The sequence below is a fragment of the Rhinopithecus bieti genome, unplaced genomic scaffold (genome assembly GCF_001698545.2).
Source record: "Rhinopithecus bieti isolate Rb0 unplaced genomic scaffold, ASM169854v2 scaffold_40368, whole genome shotgun sequence".
In the NCBI taxonomy this organism is placed as follows: Eukaryota; Metazoa; Chordata; class Mammalia; order Primates; family Cercopithecidae; genus Rhinopithecus; species Rhinopithecus bieti.
In genome coordinates, this window is record NW_016817546.1 from 405,124 (window position 1) to 418,777 (window position 13,654).

The 13,654-nt window shown below is 50.6% G+C and overlaps 1 protein-coding gene across 1 annotated transcript in view; it reads left to right on the forward strand.

The window, feature by feature from the left end:
• The window catches only part of LOC108517958 (uncharacterized), a 31,972-nt gene extending 22,564 nt beyond the window's left edge, over positions 1-9,408 (forward strand). The window contains exon 2 of the mRNA XM_017856094.1: positions 7,101-9,408. Coding sequence (XP_017711583.1) covers positions 7,101-7,170 — 70 coding nt within the window. The 3' untranslated portion in view covers positions 7,171-9,408. The remainder of the gene's footprint in view (positions 1-7,100) is intronic.
• The last annotated feature ends 4,246 nt before the right edge of the window (positions 9,409-13,654 follow it).

Here is a 13,654-nt window from a genome sequence, read left to right on the forward strand (position 1 = left end):
TTTTTTTTTTTTTTTTTTTTTGAGATGGAGTTTCACTCTTGTTGCCCAGGCTGGAATGCAATGGCGCACAGTCTTGGCTCACTGCAACCTCCGCTTCCTGGGTTCAAGCAATTCTTCTGCCTCCGCCTCCCAAGTAGCTGGGATTACAGGCGGCTGCCACCACACTTGGCTAATTTTTGTATTTTTAGTAGAGACGGGGGTTTCACCATGTTGGCCAGGCTGGTCTCGAACTCCTGACCTCAGGTGATCTGCCCACCTTGGCCTCCCAAAGTGCTGGGATTAGAGGCGTGAGCCACTGCACCTGGTCCAGGCCATGGTTTCAAGAGGAGATGACACAGGGGCAGAACAATTCCTTCAAGGGGACTCCGAGCTGGTGTTAAACATCCACAGCTTCCTCTCGAGGCCTGGGACCCTGGCCCTCCACAGCACTGTCCTCCTTCCGCCAGGACGGACCCTTCACTAGCACTCGTGGTTTACAGGGGATTCGAGGAAACAGTTGAACTGCCCTGCAGAGGGAGAGAGGAGGACTTTGCTTTCTGGAGATATGTTTATTTTTTATTTTATTTTATTTATTTATTTTTTTGAGATGGAGTTTCGGCTCAGGTTGGAGTACAATGGTGTCGCCCAGGCTGGAGTACAATGGTGTGATCTTGACTTACTGCAACCTCCGCCTCCCAGGTTCAAGCGATTCTCCCACCTCAGCCTCCTGAATAGCTGGGATTACAGGCAAGTGCCACTACACCTGGCTAAATTTTTTTGTATTTTTTAGTAGAGACAGGGTTTCACCATGTTGGCCAGGCTGGTCTTGAACTCCTGACCTCAGGTGATCTGCCCACCTCGGCCTCCCAAAGTGCAGGGATTACAGGTGTGAGCCACCGTGCCCAGCCTATTTATTTTTTTAGAGACAAGATCTCACTCTGTCTCACCCAGGCTGGAGTGCAGTGGTACGATCACGACTCACTGCAGCCTCCACCTCCCAGGCTCAGGTGATCCTCCTGCCTCACAGGCGTGCACCACTACTCACTTTTTAATTTTTTGTAGAGATAGCACCTTGCAATGTTGCCCAGACTGGTCTTGAACTCCTGTCCTCAAGCGATCCTCCCTCCTCAGCCCCCCAAAGTGTTGGGGATTATATGCGTTAGCCATCACCCCAGGCCAGGATATACTTTTAAATGAAAAGATACTGACACAGCCTTAGCCAGTTTCTGTCATGAAAGCAGCTTTTCTGTCTGAATCCTTCACCTGTGGCCCCTGCCTTACCTGTGCTGGCCTTTAACCTGTTAGAGGACATTAAAGCAATCTCTTTGCTGTCATATAGTCATATTGTGTTTGGATCAGAGGGACGTCTGAGGTTTTGTCTGCTTATGCAGACGGTGCCAGCTAAGCTGTGCCTTTTGGGTCCAGGTGATCTCCAAAGCAGGCCTCTCCAACACATAAAGATCCTTGGGACATAGTCACATATGAAGGGTCTGCTACGTGTCCACTGTGGATTAGATTCTGTTGAGGAAATGGGAGCAGAGGATGAGGTCGTGACCCCACACACCCCCAGCCTGTTGTTTGCTGTTGTGGTGGAATCGTGCCCGCTGTGGGGGCGAGTGTATGGGGCTTCGTATTGTTTGGTTTGGTTTTCAATGTATTTACCAGTCCCCGCCACCGGGCTTCTAGAACAGTTCTGGCAAGAGATCCCTCCACCCCTAAACATGCTGTGTCTTCCCATTGCTGCTAAAACAAAGGTGGGTTCTTTGCGGAGGCCTGCAAGGTCACCCATTTCTCCTGCCTCACTTGTCCCCGCCTTCTTCGTTGCTTCAACACCGTGGCCTCCTTGGCAACTTCAGCCACCACAAGCCCCTCCCGGCTGCGGGTCCTCCCTCCCCGAGCCCTACTTCACCCACCCTGACGCCTGTGGTGCAGCGTGTTCCCTGTTGCCCTTCCCTGACCTCCTGGATGAGGCCATGGGGACGGCGTCCCAGACCACCTTCTCCTCTGGAAGAGAAGCGAGGGGTCTCTCCTCCCTAGCACTGCTCCCCATTGTAATTTTGCCCAGCTGTGATTTCTTGCCTGTGTCCATCCCCATGGACATTAGATTCTCCAAGGCCCAGGACACTTGTCTGTCCCCCCGCCATGACTTGTGAACAGCCAGCACGGTGTCCATGGGTCAGAGGCTCTCGGTGGCAGTGTGTTGGATGTGGAGGGGACCGTCATGCTTCTGGGAGATGTGCTGTGGGCCGGGGAGGTTTCCTGAGTGAATTTCCACATCCCAGTGATGGCGAGGGCTCCTGCGTCTCTGGGAATAACACCATCCGACAGCATCAGTACCAGAATCAACATTTTTTTTTCTTCTTTTTTTTTTTTTTTGAGACAGAGTCTTTACTCTGTTACCCAGGCTGCAGTGCAGTGACACCATCTCGGCTCACTGTAACCTCTGCCTTACGGGTTCAAACAATCCTCCCGCCTCAGCCTCCCGAGTAGTTGGGATTACAGGCACCTGCCACCATGCCCTGCTAGTTTCTGTGTTTTTAGCAGAGACAGGGGTTTCACCATGTTGCCCAGGTTGGTCTCAAACTCCTGACCTCAAGTGATTCGCCCACCTCAGCCTTCCAAAGTGCTGGGATATACAGGCGTGAGCTGCTGCACCCGGCCAGAATCAACGTTTTCTTTTGTGCTGAAGGAGCTGACAACCCCCCTAGAGTTCTGTTCCCTGCTAAAGATGGCTTCTGGTTTTCTCGAATTCCTCCCGGTTTGCTGGACCAGCAGGGCTGGCTGGGCAGCAAGACACGTCAGGCCTGGGGCTTTATACATCTTATGTTTACCGCAGCAGAAGCTGGGCCTGCCTGATACTTACAGCGAAGGCCTGTCTGTAGCAAGGAACATCTCTGTCCTCAGGTTGTGATTCCAGGGAAGTCTGACTTGGTTAAAGACTGCTGACTTGATGCCTTTTGTATTTTGTGGAACACAATCACATTTCATGTATTGATTAATTATTCCCCATTGCCTAAAATCCTGGCCTCCTCTCTCCTGACAGAGAAGGTTATCCCCAAAGTCCAGGCCTAGAATCTTTGACTGGAAAGATGGAAAGACTGTCCTCAGAGTCCAGACCTCCTCTCCCTGACTGGAAAGACTGTCCTGAGAGTCCACGGCTCCTCTCTCTGACTGAAAAGACGGTCCTCAGAGTCCGGACCTCCTCTCTGACTGAAAAGACTGTCCTCAGAGTCTGGACCTCTTCTCTGACTGGAAAGACTGTCCTCAGAGTCCAGACCTTCTCTCTCTCACTGGAAAGACTGTTCTGAGAGTCCAAACGTCCTCTCTCTCACTGGAAAGATTGTCCTCATAGTCTGGACCACCTCCTCGCTCTGACTGGAAAGACTGTCCTGAGAGTCCAGATCTCCTCTCTCTGACTAGAAAGACTGTCCTCAGAGTCCAGACCTCCTCTCTCTGACTGGAAAATTGTGTTCAGAGTCCAGGCGTCTTCTGTCTGACTGGAAAGACTGTCCTCAGAGTCTGGACTTCCTCTCTCTAACTGGAAAGGTTGTCCCCGGAGTCCAGACCTCCTGTCTCTCACTGGAAAGATTGTCCTGAGAGTCCAGGCCTCCTCTCTCTGACTGAAAAGATTGTCCTCAGAGTCCAGACCTCCTCTCTCTGACTGTTCCGAGAGTCCAAACGTCCTCTCTCTCACTGGAAAGACTGTTCTGAGAGTCCAAACGTTCTCTCTCTCACTGGAAAGATTGTCCTCAGAGTCTGGACCACCTCCTCTCTCTGACTAGAAAGACTGTCCTCAGAGTCCAGGCCTCCTCTCTCTGACTGGAAAGATTGTCCTCAGAGTCCAGGCATCTTCTGTCTGACTGGAAAGACTGTCCTCAGAGTCTGGACCTCCTCTCTCTGACTGGAAAGGTTGTCCCCGGAGTCCAGACCTCCTGTCTCTCACTGGAAAGATTGTCCTGAGAGTCCAGACCTCCTCTCTCTGACTGAAAAGACTGTCCTCGGAGTCCAGGCCTCTTCTCTCTGACTGGAAAGACTGTCCCCAAGTGACTCTCCCGCCTTGGGCTCCCAAAGTGTTGGGATCACGTGTGTGAGCCACCACCCAATTTTTTATTTTTGTTTTTAGAGACAGGGTCTTGCTCTGTCACCCAAGTTAGAGCGCAGTGGCTCACTGCAGCCTCAACTCCTGGGCTTAAGTGATCCTCCCACCCTGGCCTCTTGAGTAGCTGGGACTACAGGCATGCGCTACCACCACCACCTCCTCTAACTGGAAAAAATTGTCCCTGAAGTCCAGTCCTTCTCTCTCTGACTGGAAGGATTATCCCTGAGGTCAGAGCCTCCTCTTTCTGACTGGGAAGATTTTCTTCTCCATCTGAGGGTCCTGACTCAGGAGGAAGAGGAAGGGCCCCCTCCTGACCTCCTGGTGCCTGGGGCAGCAGCCTTCATGGGCAGATGCCTTCACCCAGGTGGCTGCGTGGATTCAGAAAATGGAATTCTGTTTGGAAGTCTGGGGCAGGGGCTGCTGAGCAGTGGAAGGTGCGTGTGGTTTGGTTCGGATCTTTCTCTCTCTTCTGAACCATCTTTTCCTATGGGACCGTTTGCGAGCCTGAGGAGCGGGCTGGCTGGAGGAGTTGGCAGTTGCGCTTCACTGTGTTAGTGTTTGCCTGAGACCCCTGCCATGCCCACCCCTGAAAACACACGGCCCTCCCACCGTCCCCAATGACCTTTGCCCTCCCTCTGGGGGTAGTGCTGGGGTTGAAGCCAGGAGCCACCATGAGGCCACTTTCCCGCCTCTCCCACCCCATCTCTGGATGGGCCAGCCCATTGCACACACGTCTGCTGTGCTCACAAAGTTCAAATGTGCTGTGGTTACTATTTCCACGTGGCTATCAGTTTTCACGATTCCGGGGTTCCCCGCCCCGTCCAGTCTTGGCTGGGAGTTGAGGGAGGGAGGAAACTTTGAGTTTTTGCTTGTCTCTGTGCTGACTTGGGGACACAGCAACTGTAGGATGTACCTTTGGCCCCATCCCAGAGCTGCTAAGTCTGAACTTCTAGGTGTGAGCGTTTTACCAAAAGCTCTCCAGCCGACGCTTCCACAGTGAAGCTGAGACCTGCCACTCTAGCTGACGGGCATGTCCTGCTGGAACTTACCTTTGGGTTAGAAATCTGACATATTAGTGAGCTAGGAAGCTTTTTTTTTTTTTTTTTTTTTTTTTTTTTTTTTTTTTTTTTGATACAGGAGAGTCTTGCTTTGTTGCCTAGGCTGGAGTGCACTGGTATGATCTGCAACCTCTGCCTCCCAGGTTCAAGCAACTCTCCTGCCTCAGCCTCCCGGGTAGCTGGGACTACAGGCACGTGCCACCATGCCTAGCTAATTTTTGTATTTTTTTTTTTTTTAGTAGAGTTGGGGTTTCACCAGTGTTGACCAGGTTGATCTCGAACTCCTGACCTCAAGTGATCCACCCACCTCAGCCTCCCAAAGTGCTGGAATTACAGGTGTAAGCCACCACACCCAGCCTAAGAGCATTTTTCCCACACTAAAAGGTAACACAGTCCAGCTGGCTTGCTTTTTAAACAGAGCATTACAGGGTCACCTGTTTGGAGGAGGAGGACTGAGGTCAGAGCAGGCTCCTGTCAACTCCAATGGGACATTTCACAGTGGCCACAACAGGCTGACCTCTGTGTCCTGTGTCCTGCTGAATGTGTGTGGAGGCCTCAGAGGGGCTCTTTCCCCTTGCACAGAGAGAGAGCACTGGCTCATGAGCCTTTTTTCTGCACTACCTTACCTGGAACTCAAGTTTCTGGGACTTGCCATGCTGGGGTAGAGGTGACTTTGATCCTCCTGAAAACAGCCCTCATGCCCCCACACCCACATGGAAGAGGAACTGTTCCATGGTGGTCCATATCCAAAGTCACTAGATCTTGGCCTGCCATGGTGGCTCATGCCTATAACCCCAGTACTTTGGGAGGCTGAAACGGAGGGATCACTTGAGCCCAGGAGTTTGAGACCATCCTGGGCAACATGGCAAGACCCCATCTCTATAAAAACAACAACAAAATAACAAGAAGTCACTAGATCTTAAAGCACTAGATCTTAAACCTGTGATGGGTAATTTCCTCGTCAGTTCAGCCAGGCTCTGATACCCATGTTTCGACCAAACGCTCGCCTGGGTGCTGCTGTGAGCTGCGTTGTAGATGCGGTCAGCACTGACGATCACGGGCTGTAAGTAAAACGTTCTCCTCTGCGAGGTGGGTAGGCCTCATGCAGTCGGTTGAAAGGGCTCCAGAGCAGAACTGAGGTTTCCCTGAAGAAGAAGAAATCCTGCCTGGGGACTGCAGTGTCAGCTCCTCCGGGGAGCTTCTGGCCTGCTGGCCTGCCCTCTGGATTTCAGACGTGCCTAGCCAGCCCCCACAATCACGTAAGCCGATTCCTTGAAATAAACTTAATCTATATCTCCTTCTGGTTCTGATTCTCTGGCAGATCCTCTCCCTAAACGGTGCCCGGGACGGGGGAGGAGTTGGCGCTACTTCATGGCTTCCCTTTCACACAGACATGCTGACTTTTCAACCACTGTCCTTTTCAAATTTTCTCTCTTCCAGGGAAGGGCTGACTTTTTTTTCTCCTTGTCAACTAGCCCCTTTGGGATCTGTTACTGGTCTCAGCCTTCTCCTCCATCCCCTCTTTTTCATTATTTTTATTTTCATTTTGTAGAGACAGTTGCTGAAGGTGGGGTCTGGCTGTGTTGACCAGGCTGGTTTTGAACTTCTGGCCTCAAGTGATCCTCCCGCCTTGGCCTCCAAAGTTGCTGGGATTACAGGTGTGAGCCACCACCCAATTTTTATTTTTAGAGACGGGGTCTCACCCTGTCACCCAGACTGGTGCAATCATGGCTCCCTGCAGCCTCAACTCCTGGGCTCAAGCAATCCTCCTGCCCTGGCCTCTCCAGTAGCTAGGACTACAGGCACGCATACCACCTTCCTTGGCTAATTTTTAAAGTTTTTTTGTAGTGATGGAGTCTTGCTGTGTTGCCTGGGCTGGTCTTGAACTTCCGGCCTGAAGTGATCCTCCCACCTCAGCCTCCTGCATCCTTTCTTTCCTCCCCATATTTCCTTCTTATCAACAGGTGCTGGGGAGAGGCAGGACAGGCCTGTCCCCCGAGTCCCCTCCGGATGCCGTGGACCGGCCAGCTGTGAGTGTTTCTTTGGCAGTGTCTTAGCTGGTTGTTGTGAGCAATAGTAAGGAAGCAATCAGCAAGTATACTGCCCTAGAAGTGCTACACATTGTGGGGCCTGAGAGGGAAGATGAGGCGAGAGATGCCCAGACCAGTGGGAGACGCCAGGACTTCGGAAGCTCTTCTGCGCCACGGTGGGTGGTGAGGGCGGCTGGGAAAGTGAGCTCCAGGGCCCTGGGAGCAGCCTGCTCGTGGGTGCGGAAGGAAAAAGGCACAGGGGCTTGGTGTGGGCGGCTTTTGGCTGGGAGAAGTTTGCACGTAGGGAGAATAGTAGCCAGTGTTTGCAGAGCACTTACTATGCAGGAAGGCCTGTCCTAAGCATTCTAAGTGTATTACATCATGAACAAGTGTCTGTGATTAGCCCCGTCTTGCAGAGAAGGAAACAGAAGTACAAACAGAAAATGTAACTAAGCATGCACTTAATAAAAAGGCACCAGGTTTTGAACCCAATCAATCTGGCTCAAGAATCTGCGCCCAGCCACTGGCTCCTGTTCTTAGAGATGAACGTAGTGTCCTGGAGCCTGCTCCACATTGTGACTTGATCATGAGTGTACGCGCTTCCTGTCCCCAGAGGACAGATTTCCAGTGCAATCATAGAAAGTGCCTGTGTGGGCTTCAGGAGATGTGTCTGCCTTGGGGAGAATTTTCCTTTTCAGCTAGAGCCAGGCCCAGGATGTTGACGTCAGTGAGACGCTGGTGACGTTCTCTGATCCAGCGGCTGATAAAAGTTTCTCCAAGACAGCTCAGTCTTGAGGTCCCACTGGCTTCACCTACAGATGCCAACTTTGAGGCCAGTGAACTGTGAGGCCAGCTGGGCTGATTGCCATGGCAACAGGAATTGGACCCAAGTCACTGGAGGATGGAGAGGGAAGACACAGCGGCGGCTTCCCCAGGTCTTGGACCACAAGGCACAGCCGTGGCCTCCAGAAAGCCTGAGAGAACCCGTTAGTGGGTCCTGCACTCTGACACAGCTCACACAATCAGCCTCTGGTCCTCGCCCTCCTCCCATTGGTGTCGTTGTACTCTCTGACAGTGACATTGAGCAGTGAGTGCTCCAGATCTCATTCTACTGATTTTTCCCACTGTTCTCCAGTCTAGCGCTTTCCAAAATTCATCCAAACTTAAGAGGTGACGCCAAATGTCAGTGGCTTATACCTCAGACCCCATGGACTAAGACAAGCCTCTGGGGTCCATGTGGCACCAAGGATGGGGTCTTCTAGTACCTTTCACACAGGCCAGGGATAGCACCTGCTGTGACCCCCGCCCCCAGCCTCTGCTTCTTCTCCCATTCCCCTTCCAGCCACTGCCCTGGGCACCTCCCCTGCTCCCACCCCCGTGCCTGGGCCCATCTTTCTGCCTCACTGATTGCGGGGCTCCCTAGCACTGGAGGGGAAGGGAGCCTGCTTCCATTCTCACCACTCTGAAAGTCAGAGGCCCCGCAGAGAGGTTTTTTGGGATTTGGAGCCTAACCTTGGTCTTGACACAGTCCGGCTGAGAAGGCCATCCCCCAGTGAAGCCAGCCCTCCCTCCCTCTGCAGAGGAAACAGGCAGCTAGATGCTTCAGCAAACGGGAATTGTTCTTTTTTTCCTCAAATAGACTGGAGTGCAGAGGACTTGCTTCAGAGAGAGCCCCTTTGTAACGCACATTGCACGGGCCGTGCCCCATGCCCACTCGGCCACAAACTCCCCTTAGCTGCCCAGCCCCGTGGAGCCAGGCGTGGGCTGAAGTGGAGCCAATGAAATGCTTGGAATGCCAGCCGCAGCGACAGGCCAGCACTCATGCCTCTCGGGAGTTCTGACCAAAGCAGCACTGAGGACTGCTTCAGAGAGAAGTCTACACCATTTTCTCCAGTTTTAGGCAGAAGTAAAGAATGTCTCTGCCTTCTCCCAACCAGCAATTGATTCAGAGTCCTGAGCTTTTAAATGAAAGGACCCCTCTGTTGCTTTATGCAGTAGCCAGCCTATTCATTTGAGTCCAGGTGAAATCATTTTCGAGTAAACTCTTCCTATCCAGCTTTGCTTTTAGTTATGCTGACATAAAAACAATACAAATTGCCCTTCTCAGAGTTCACCTGTAAAAGTTCCTGGATAATTAGTAAGGAAACAGAAACAGCAGACAGTTGTTGCTTCAGATAAAAATGATGTCTGGGCTGGGCATGGTGGTGCATGCCTGTAATCCCAGCACTTTGGGAGGCCGAGGTGGGTGGATCCCTTGAGCTAGGGAGTTTCAGACCAGTCTGGGCAACATCTCTACAAAAAATACACAAATTAGCCGGGCATAGTGGCAGGCAACTGTAGTCCCAGCTACTCAGGAGGATGAGGTCGGGGGATGGCTTGAGCCCAGGAGGCACAGACTGAAGTGAGCTGAGATTGCGCCAATGAACTCCAGCCTAGGCGACAGAGCCAGACCCTGTCTCAAGAAAAAAACAAAACAAAACAAAACAAAAAAACAAACAAAGTAATGTCTTTGTGATCATTTAATTAACTTCTGCATTCTTTTTTTTTTTGAAATGGCCAGTGGTACCATCTCAGCTCACTGCAACCTCTGCCTCAGGGGTTCAAACGATTCTCCTGCCTCAGCCTCCCGAGTAGCTGGGATTACAGACCCCCGCTACCATGCCTGGCTAATTTTTGTATTTTTAGTAGAGACGGGGTTTTGCCATGTTGACCAGGCTGGTCTCCAACTCCTGACCTCAGGTGATCCGCCCACCTCGGCCTCCCAAAGCACTGGGATTACAGGAATGAGCCACTGCACTCGGCCTACTTCTGCATTCCTTAGAGTACATCCTAGCTAGGATATATTCAGTTGTCTTTAGAGCTAACAGCAGAAGAAAGGTACTTGGATACATATGTGGCTGTTTATCTTTCTAGACATTCTAGAAGATGAGAGGGGCAGTGGTGGCTCCAAGGGAGTGATTTTAGGATGGACTGGGACAGAGAGGGGCTACTTACACATACACACACAGAGGCCATTAATTTAGGGAGTTCAAGGTTCAGGAGGTAGACGGCATCCAGGCCTGTGGCAGAGTGCACTCCTGCTTTGGGGAATGGATGGGCAGATTCTTGCCTGTCGTTGGAGGGTTAGAGAGAGGGATGAATAATTTCATGGTTGGACTTGAGTTTGGAAGCAAGTGGAGTCAGATACAAATTCTATGTTTTTGGGGAAAGTATTTGATCTTCTTGGCTGTGAGGCAAAGCGAGATTTAAAAATATTTTTGGCTTAAAATATATATATGCATGTATATTTAATACCATCTATGGATTCTGCCAATATCTGTTTCATAGTTTTGATATTGTGTAGTCATACAAGGAGTTACCACTGAACGAAACTGGGGGAAGGGTACACAGAATCTCTGTACTTTCTTTGTTGTTGTTGCGATTTCCTGTAAATCTATGATTATTTTAAAATAAAAAAGTTAAAGCTTACATATTTACATTTGATTAAATGCAGTGTGATATCCTGGGTTGGATTTTGGAACAAAAAAAAAAGGCATGAGTGGAAAAGCTGGTAGAATCCAAAAAAGCCTTTAGTTAAAAGTAATACCAGTGTTAATTTCTTCGTTTTGACAAATGTGCCATGGCTGTGTAAGATGCGAACGTTAGAGGGAACTGGGCGAAGAAATTGAGGGAACTCTCTGTACTACTCTTTGCAGCTTTTCCGTAAATCTAAAATTATTCCAAAATAAAAGTCTATTAAAAACGTAAGTATACACGCACACATTTATATTTGAACACATCTAGGCAGCCAATGTCCTTAAAGAAGACACTCTCTTCAAACGGTGCCTCTGGGATGGGTGAATAACTAAGGGCCCCTTTGACAGCTGTGCTGCAGGTTATGTTACTCCCTAATGTGGCTGTCTGGGCTGAGGGAACCCTAGAGAGCTTTAAAACCAAATAGAGCTGGGCATGGTGGCTCACGCCTGTCATCCCAGCACTTTGGGAGGCCGAGGTAGGCAGATCACCTGAGGTCAGGAGTTCGAGACCAGCCTGGCCAACATGGTGAAACCCCGTCTCTACTAAAAATATAAAAATTAGCTGGGTATGGTGGCGGGCGCCTGTAATCCCAGCTACTTGGGAGGCTGAGGCAGGAGAATCGTTTGAATCCAGGAGGCGGAGGTTGCAGTGAGCCGAGATAGCGCCATTGCACCCCACCCTGGGCAATGAGAGCAAAACTCCGTCTCAAAAATAACAAACAAACAAACAAAAAAAGGAACACTGGTCACATGTCAGAGAGAGTTAATTGTAATACAACCCCATTTTCCAGGCTAGAAACTGACGCACAGTTGGGAGCTGATGCAATTAGATTGTAATTTCCTGGAATATTTAAAACCAAATTATTTTCTGTTTTCCAAACATGTGCTTGCAACATACAAAATACAAATTGTAGTAGCTGTGATACATTAAAAAAAAAAAAAAAAAAAAAAAAAAACGGAAATGACCTTTGGTACTCTTCTTAGCACTCCTCAGGATCAGGATCCGTGGTTAAAATTGGTGGGTGGGGTGGAGATCCAAGCAAAATGCCAAGTATTAATTCAGCACTTACCCTGTGCCTTGAATTTGGCAGGATGCTTCCAGGGATGCTCAGGACTAGTAATCAGGGGTTTTTGCTGCCCAGCTTCCATTCCTCTCCTAGCAGCACCTGATACACTGTCAGGTACAGTTCAGGGGCCCCCCACCAAGATGCCTGCCCTTCCCTGGTCAAGATGACCCCAACTTCGTGATGGAATGTGAGTCATCAAGAGCTTAGCGTGCAGAGGAAACATGCTCACAGCTCACTGGCCCCATTGAGAGCTTGCTATATGTATGTATGTTTGAGATAGAGTTTCACTGGAGTGCAGTGGTGCAGTCTCAGCTCACTGCAACCTCTGCCTCCCAGATTCAAGTGATTCTCATGCCTCAGCCTCCTAAGTAGCTGGGATTGCAGATGTGCGCCACCACGCCCAGCTAATGTTTTGTACTTTTAGTAGATCTTGAATTCCTGACCTCAAGTGATAATATTTTTTTGAGACGGAGTCTCCGTCACCCAGGCTGGAGTAGAGTGGCATGATCTAGGCTCACTGCAATCTTCACCTCCTGGGTTCAAGTGATTCTCCTGCCTCAGCCTCCCAAGTAGCCGGGATTACAGTCACACCCCACCATGCCTGACTAATTTTTGTAGCTTTGTTAGTAGTAGAGACAGGGTTTCAGCATGTTGCCAAGGCTGGTCTCGAACTCCTGGCCTCAAGTGATCCGCCTGGCCTGGCCTTCCAAAGTGCTGGGATTACAGGTGTGAGCCACTGCGCTGGGTTGAAACTCACTGATACACCTCCCGTATGGGGAAGGGAGCGGGGAGGAGCGGAAGGAGCTGGAGGAGGAGGAGGAGGGGGAATGGGGGAGGAGAAGGACAAGAAGGAGAAATGGACTCTCACTCTTCATCCCAAGTGCCCCTCATTGTGTTCATCATCCCCCAAGGTGGAGAATTACCTGAGGCCACTGTGGACCAGCCTCTTCCTCCTCTGTTGGAACTGAAAACATCAGAGTAAACTACCAAATATGAAGGCCTCTGGACTCCAGTCGAGAAGTACTTTGTGTACTCCCGAGTATTTCTGCAACAGTGGTGCAGGCTGGTGCCACCTCTCCCCTGCCAGGACCCTTGATGCTGCATCATTGCAAAACAAAGCATGTCTCAGTCTAATTTTCTTTTCCTTTTTTTTTTTTTTCCTGAGACAGGGTCTTGCTCTGCTGCCCAGGCTGAAGTGCAGTGTGCGATCATGGCTCACTGCAGCCTTGACCTCTTGGGCTCAGGTGAGCCTCCCACCTCAGCCTCCTAAGTAGCTGGGACTACAGGTGTGCACCGTCACACTTGGCAAATGTTTACATTTTTTCTAAAGACCAGGGGGAGCTCATTATGTTGCCCAGGCTGGTCTCGAACTCCTGGACTCAAGCAATCCTCTTGCCTCAACTTCCCAAAGTGCTGAGATTACAGGTGGGAGCCACCACACCTGGCTCTAATTTTCATAACTGCGACTGAAATCACAGCTGAAATCACAGCTGTCTGTCTTTAAATTGGTAACCTTGAGGGGGTTGTTTTTCTGCCTGGAGTCACTTACTGCTGAAATGAATCTGGTTAAGAGAGGAGAGATGAGAAGAAACGATGAACAATGTGGCAGCCTCATGGACTCTCCCTGTGTCTGGTCTTGGAAGTTTCCACCCCACTCAGATCAGAACAGGCAGCCCTCCTGATGACTCAGTGGCTCCTGGTGACGTCATTGTGCCCTGGACACCCTTCGGCCTGCCTGTTCCTCTCTTTGCTGTCCCCCAGCAACAGAGCTGGCTTCGTGGGTGTGCAGCCTGGATGGCCACACAGGGCCCGGTGCCTAAGGGGTCCATGTTTGGGGTGTGGCTATGTTGAAATATGTGAGGATTTTTGGATGAGGGTCCTGTGAACGGAGGAGCTGTTTCAGTAG